The sequence below is a fragment of the Haliotis rubra genome, unplaced genomic scaffold (genome assembly GCF_003918875.1).
Source record: "Haliotis rubra isolate DU_JTF1 unplaced genomic scaffold, ASM391887v1 Scf14, whole genome shotgun sequence".
Classification (NCBI taxonomy): Eukaryota; Metazoa; Mollusca; class Gastropoda; order Lepetellida; family Haliotidae; genus Haliotis; species Haliotis rubra.
Genome location: NW_025765336.1, coordinates 2,297,123 through 2,303,649, shown reverse-complemented (window position 1 = coordinate 2,303,649; position 6,527 = coordinate 2,297,123). Strand labels below are relative to the sequence as shown.

Here is a 6,527-nt window from a genome sequence, read left to right as displayed (position 1 = left end):
CCAGTCCTTGTTGTACCCATTAATGCCGAGCGCCAGGCAGGGACCAACAAGTACCATATTTTAACGTTTTTTGGTATGACGCGACCTTCCGATCTCCGGGCGGACGCTCTAACCACTACACCACGGAGGCGGCCTCCCCCTTTAGAGATTCCAAGCATGTTAAGGCACACTCTGTTGCACAATCTAGTTTTGAGCTGGCTGAGACCAAACCGTGTGTGTGTGTGTGTGTGTTACATGGTAGGCTGGTACAACGGTAACCATTCCTGAACAAAACTCCAACACCTACTGAACATATTAAAATGAAACACTATAACTGTGGATTGAACCCAGAATTTGAACATGCAAACTCACGAGCTAATTGCTTTTAGTCAGCTGCCATGAAATAATTACCTCAACAAAGAATTATTAAAACAGTGAAAAAATATATTTATTTTGTTTCTTTGCGTATGGATACATACAAACATACAAAATGACAACGATCATGCACAACGAGTTTTGGATGGTATAACACGTCTATCAAATTTGTATGCAAAATAAAATCTATGGAACATTATGATTATAACATAACATTTTGTAAATAATGTATATTTTGATTACATGTGCGTCTCATTAGTAATGTATGCAAAACATTATTAAAACCGCAATGTTACATTAATACATTTGTATTTTAGGTCAAATCATTCACAGGCATTTCATCAATACGATGACAATTTGATGTACATTTGCAATGAACAATAACAAATGAACGCTTGCCTCCAATCTCGAAAAAAACGAAAGGGCTACTAAGGGAACATGAAATCACCACTAAATATCTTAACTTCCCCAATAATTGTAGGCTTGTACGCGTGAATGATCTGATTAAAAAATTGCATTAAACATGCGAGTTTTCTCTAAGGACTACACACAGGGCATTTTGAGCATGATACGCAATTATAAACATTTGCTTCGAGTATGTACAACCTCCTTAACGGGAAAGAGTATTTTTTCAGACGCAAGTTTGTATCTACAACTACTCATTTCACAATTATTGATTGATTGATTGATTTGTCCAGAGAAGTATCTTACACAAGTCGTAGTGCGTATTGACACGCAATGCTTTACAAATGTACATTGATGATATCTACTGATCCCATCTTATCATGATAAAGAATCCTTCTCATGCATAATTAAAATGTACAAATATTTCTTGAAAATATACAGTTTGAGCAAATGAAATGGTAAACGTTTTACGTCATCGTCTTATTTTTAAAGACAATGCTGACTCTAGGATGGGAATGAATGTTGATTGCTCGTCTACGTCCTTAGGTCTAATAAAGGTTCCCTGGATTACAGCGGTACACCGATATCTGAAACAAAAATATTCATTTGTAATTCGTTGAACATGAACATATTGTCCCCAAATACCTCCATACATTTTTATGAAAGTATCACCCCTTCCTCCTAAAACATATTTAACTATATAGGTGAATATTCTTTGTCGGTGGAATATCTTCAATACCAGTTCAAATGTTATAAGATAAAATATTATGGATGTCAACTTTATTATATACACAACGTTTCTGGGCTTTTACTTGCCCCTTCGTCAGGTGAAATGAAATGTTCAAATGTTAATTGCCATACATAGTTATATTCATCAAATATATATTATTTTATCTGAAAAGGATATTTTTCAGAGATTATTCTGAATTTTTGTAAGCTAATCCCAAAGAACACGGATGACAACATCATGGTTTTGTCAATTCAATAATACTGTCAATTGTACTGGGTATCAAGACCAATATGAATGAAATATTACGTATACATGACTACATCACGTGCATTCGACGCCTTAATTCGCTCTTCGTAGCACTTCATTGTCAGTGTATATATCCATGTAGGATGGGTGATCGTGTTTGGCAGCTTGACTCCTGAGAGTTTCTAGGACTTCAGTCTTGCCCCACAACGAAGCACATGTGATACATGTGGTCTCACCTTAGGCAAGTGAGTTTGTTGGCGCTATGAGCATACCTAGTGTGCAGTTTGGCGCTACACAAATGGACACATTATTATCATTATTATTATTGGGTAATTACTTACCGAGTCTAGATTTCCAACAAATCTCTCTGCTGTGCTCATGCTGCCGTCGGAGGCGAATCTCATTCCACACTGCATAATGCTTGTCTCTGGGGCTGTTGAAACAATAAAAACTGCGTCATTCAAAGAACCGACCCACACAGAATTAGACATATTGTTCCAACTGGATAACATGTAGGTTTTTGTTTTTGTGATAACAATGGCACATGAAAAACGATTAAAGATTTAAAGGGTTGTTATCGAAGGTCATCTTGGTTTTCAGATTGTCATGTGTAAACAGGCGTCCTCAGAGTATGGTGACGCAACCAACGCTTCAGCTCATACCTAACAGTAAACGCGGATTTTAATCGGTCATTAAAGATTAAAATGATATTTATATTGAGGAGAGAGCTCAAATTGTACACCTCTCAAAATGACGTCTGGGACATTACGTCAAGAGTGAAGGTCAGCAATTCATGTGACCCAAAACAACACAAAGGGCAAAGGGAACTAGACACGTGGTTCTGTTATTGCACTTACCAAATTGTTGCTGCATATATTTCAGGTTTGCTGACTCGACAACTCCAGTTATCATCTTGCCGTCATACACCATGGTGACGGTCTTCCACTCAAAGGTACTGAAACCCTGCAATGAAAGGTAAAACGTAAATCACATGGATCAACCATAGAGTGAATTGGGATTCCTACAATGCAGTTCGAGCACTGTCTTAGTTTGGTTTAAGAGTTAAGAAGTTTTTTAAATCTCCTGCAATGTCGAGTTTAAAGAAAAAATGAGAGGTATGCTTTGTTTTTATTTATACACGTTTTTATCTATGTATTTGATTCAGCTAGTTACTGTCTTTTCATTGTCAGAGACACAGACACACACTCACAGCGAGAGACACGGGCATGTTGATCAGTTGACCATAGACAGACGTCAGCTCAAAGATGACTGAGTTCTGGTCAATGGCGATGACCAGGGTGTTGCTCTTGTAGCAATCGCTCGTGGACACTAGGATACGACGTCCAATGATGGCCTGACTTTCACTGAACCGGAAGCGGACAATCAACGGGCAGTCGACGGCAGGAGCCTTCTGGGAGATGTTGAAGAACATGTGTCCGATGCCATTGAACATTGCATAGCCGTCCAATATTCTCACGTCTTGTGCACTCAACCATGATGCCCGGGCCGTTGTCAATGCGTTGGCGTTGTTGAAGTCGAGGGTGTAGTCGGGGGTGCAAGCTAAACATGGGAGACAAATATAGATAATGTATTCATGTGACGTTATAAATTTGAACTTTCAATTTTCGGATATAAAATCCATTTGCAATGACCACTGATAGTTAACAACACTCTTCTAAAACCCATAAACGTATGAAGTTAGTGTATTTAGGATTTGTGATATCTTGAAATGAGCTAGACAACAATGTAGAAATTTACACGCAGTGGCGGATCCACAGGGGGGGTTCAGGGGGTTCGAACCCCCTCCTTTCAAAATTCCTGGATCCGTCCATGACACGGGAGGTACTTACATGCATTCATTGGGATACCACAGCCGCAGTCCATGAGATCAAAGTACGTTCCTTGTACACACGATGTCCTCATCCAGCCCAGGAGGCCTACAGAGATGTTGTAGGACATGGGGTTGCTTCCCCAGTCGGGTCTCTTGTCGCATACGTCTGGAAAAAAGACGGTATAGATTGTGAAGTGCTACTCTGGGCACATGGACACCTGTATGTTCATAGTATCCAGTTATAATTTCAAAACTACTATGACACGTTAACCGACATGTCCATTATTATAATCATCATCATCATAATACCATAACCGACTCACATTGCAATAGAGGAGTGAGTGGCATCATGGCTGTACATCACGATGGAAAATAACCCACAAAACATTAACACACTAAAAGATATACTCATTTTTACGACAGCCAATATTAATAAACTGCATTATGCTCGTCGTAAGAGACTAACGGCATCGGGTGGTCAGGCTCGCTGACCTGGCTCACACATGTCATCGTATCCCAATTGCGTAGATCGATGTTCATTATGTTGATCACTGGATTGTGTGGCCCAGACTCGATTATTTACAGATCGCCGCCATATAGCTTGAATATTGCTGAGTGCGGCGTAAAACTAAACCCACTCACTACAGAGGATGGTATTCCGTTTTAGAGCTGTATGGGTATAGGTACATAAATAAATGTATTGGGCCTACCTCTGCTTGCACATGGTGTTGGGCAGAGATCTCTACAATAGAAGTCTGGTCGGCAGCCCTGTCCCACGACATATCTGAATCCCATTGGACAACACTCGCCCCTGGACAGACCCTTCTCGCAGACCCAGTGGGCGCGGCAACTTCCTTCCATGTTATAGTTGGCGACACAGGATCCGTTACACTTCTCTGGAACACAGATGAGTTTATTAAGTGTTAAACCAAGGTGGAAAATATAGTTTAGAAATCTCGAGTTGTGGTGATAGCACTTGTTCAGAAAACAGGAATTTAGAATTCTGCAACACCTGTTTGCTTTCAGATCGTATAGTAAACATCAGTATCAGAAAAAACAATAACAGTTATGTTTGGAGTTGTTGGTGGGACGTATGATTTCATTCGTATTGCACTTGTTAAGGCGTTATCAATATACTGGTCAAAGTTAGTTCAAAGGCGGTTGAGCGATGATCCTTATCTACTGACCCAGTGGACATCTCACTCTCCAGGGGTAGTCACATCTGAGTGTTCTCTGGTCCCAGTAGTAGCCAAACGGACATGCTCGATATACACCAATCACAGAGCCGTTAGGGTTGTAGTAGCATTGGAGGTACTTGTCGCAGTCTGTGGGGTGGTAACGGTAACCGACGCCGTTTATCTGCTGAGCGGTGCGACACAAACCTAAAACCAATACAATATTGATATGGTTATACAGGTACATATAAGAAAATGTACATACATTATATACATATCAATTTATAGTAAAATTTATAGTCAATTTAGTAAAGAATATATCGTTGTGCGTATACTTTTGCATAGTTGAATTACCACTTTCTTTTGTTGCAAGAACAGAAGGTTCCTGTATGCCTGTATGAGATAGTGAGTGAGTTTTAGTTTTACGCCGCTTTTAGCAATATTCCAGAAATATCGCGGCGGGGGATACCATAAATTATTTCACACTTTGTACCCATGTAGGGAATCGAACCCTGATCTTGGGATTTAACCACTAGGCTACCCCACATCCCCGTAAACCGGTATAGGTTATGGAAGGTACTATCAGTGGATGTATAGATTTATTTGAAAGTTTTATATTAAAAGTCCAAACAGCTCACCTAGGACAACAACAGGACACGCCGCGAGGTTGCACGGTTTGATGCTTTCTTCAGTGACGTTACCGTCGCATGGCTTTCCGTTGTTTTGGGGTGCTGGATTGGAGCATGTTCGGGATCGCTGTACTCGCTTGGTGGCGGCGGTTCCACAGGTAACGGGACAAGCAGGATCTGTCCATTGACTCCACTGAGTGAGACCGCCATCAACTGAATGAAAGAAGGCCATGTTATGAAACATCACACAAAAAACAGCTGTTTTAGTTTTAAACATATTTCCCTCATAAGCAGGGACTGAGATTTGGCCCAAATTTACAAATGTGACAATATGTTCTTTCATGAATTAACTTTATGATGTGTCGACCCGTGAAATCACTCACATAGATTTCAAATCAGGATGTTCGTTTCGTGTATGCAAGGTCTGAATAATTAAATATCCAATTCCGTATTTGTTCGTGTAATATATGTTTAATATAATTGTTAGAAAAGCATGATTCATGGATGTCAATTTCTTTTTTGTGAATGAGTGTATGCTTGCTCCTTCATCAGGTGAATTGTAGGGAGTATCAGGGGGATATATATACATACATGAGGCACTACAAAGAAAACTGGAGTATCAGGGAACAATATATATACATACTCGAAATCGTACAACAGACTGTGATCTGGCAGATGTGGATGTGGAATGGGGCTTATATTTATGGTATTATGTATACAAACATGAATGTTCAGATGAGTCTTGTATCATGACTATTTTACGGGGAAATCTGCAAACCCACCAGGACAGTCAGTGTTTCCACAGAGTCGACTTGATGTCTCAGCGAGTGGCTCCGGACACTCTCGGCCACCGAACTGGGGTCGTGGGTTGGTGCAGGTTCTGGTTCTGGAGACTGTCTTCCTTGCAGCTGAACCGCATGTGATAGGGCAGTCGGGGTCCGACCACTGTGTCCACTGTGTCAAGCCACCCGCGACTGTAATCAAAGAAAAACAATGATGAATCTGAACCACCATGTCTCTTTACACACTGTTGTTGTTTTGCTTATTTGTTTGTTGTTGAACGCCGTACTCAGCAATATTCCAGCTGAATGACGGCAGGCTGCAAATAACCAAGTCTGGACCAAACGATCTAGTGATCGGCATCATAAGCATCGGTC

General features: G+C 40.5%; 1 protein-coding gene across 5 annotated transcripts in view; it reads right to left on the bottom strand.

Annotated features, from left to right (window-relative positions):
* Positions 1 to 402: 402 nt before the first annotated feature.
* Positions 403 to 6,527, bottom strand: part of LOC124268723 (SCO-spondin-like) — a 28,795-nt gene continuing 22,670 nt past the window's right edge. For all 5 annotated transcript variants that reach the window (XM_046703727.1, XM_046703728.1, XM_046703729.1 and 2 more), the window contains 9 exons: positions 6,153 to 6,344; positions 5,380 to 5,583; positions 4,754 to 4,948; positions 4,277 to 4,462; positions 3,586 to 3,732; positions 2,946 to 3,295; positions 2,593 to 2,698; positions 2,077 to 2,168; positions 403 to 1,346 (listed from right to left, as the gene is read on the bottom strand). In XM_046703727.1, coding sequence (XP_046559683.1) covers positions 1,308 to 1,346; positions 2,077 to 2,168; positions 2,593 to 2,698; positions 2,946 to 3,295; positions 3,586 to 3,732; positions 4,277 to 4,462; positions 4,754 to 4,948; positions 5,380 to 5,583; positions 6,153 to 6,344 — 1,511 coding nt within the window. In that variant the 3' untranslated portion in view covers positions 403 to 1,307. The remainder of the gene's footprint in view (positions 1,347 to 2,076; positions 2,169 to 2,592; positions 2,699 to 2,945; positions 3,296 to 3,585; positions 3,733 to 4,276; positions 4,463 to 4,753; positions 4,949 to 5,379; positions 5,584 to 6,152; positions 6,345 to 6,527) is intronic.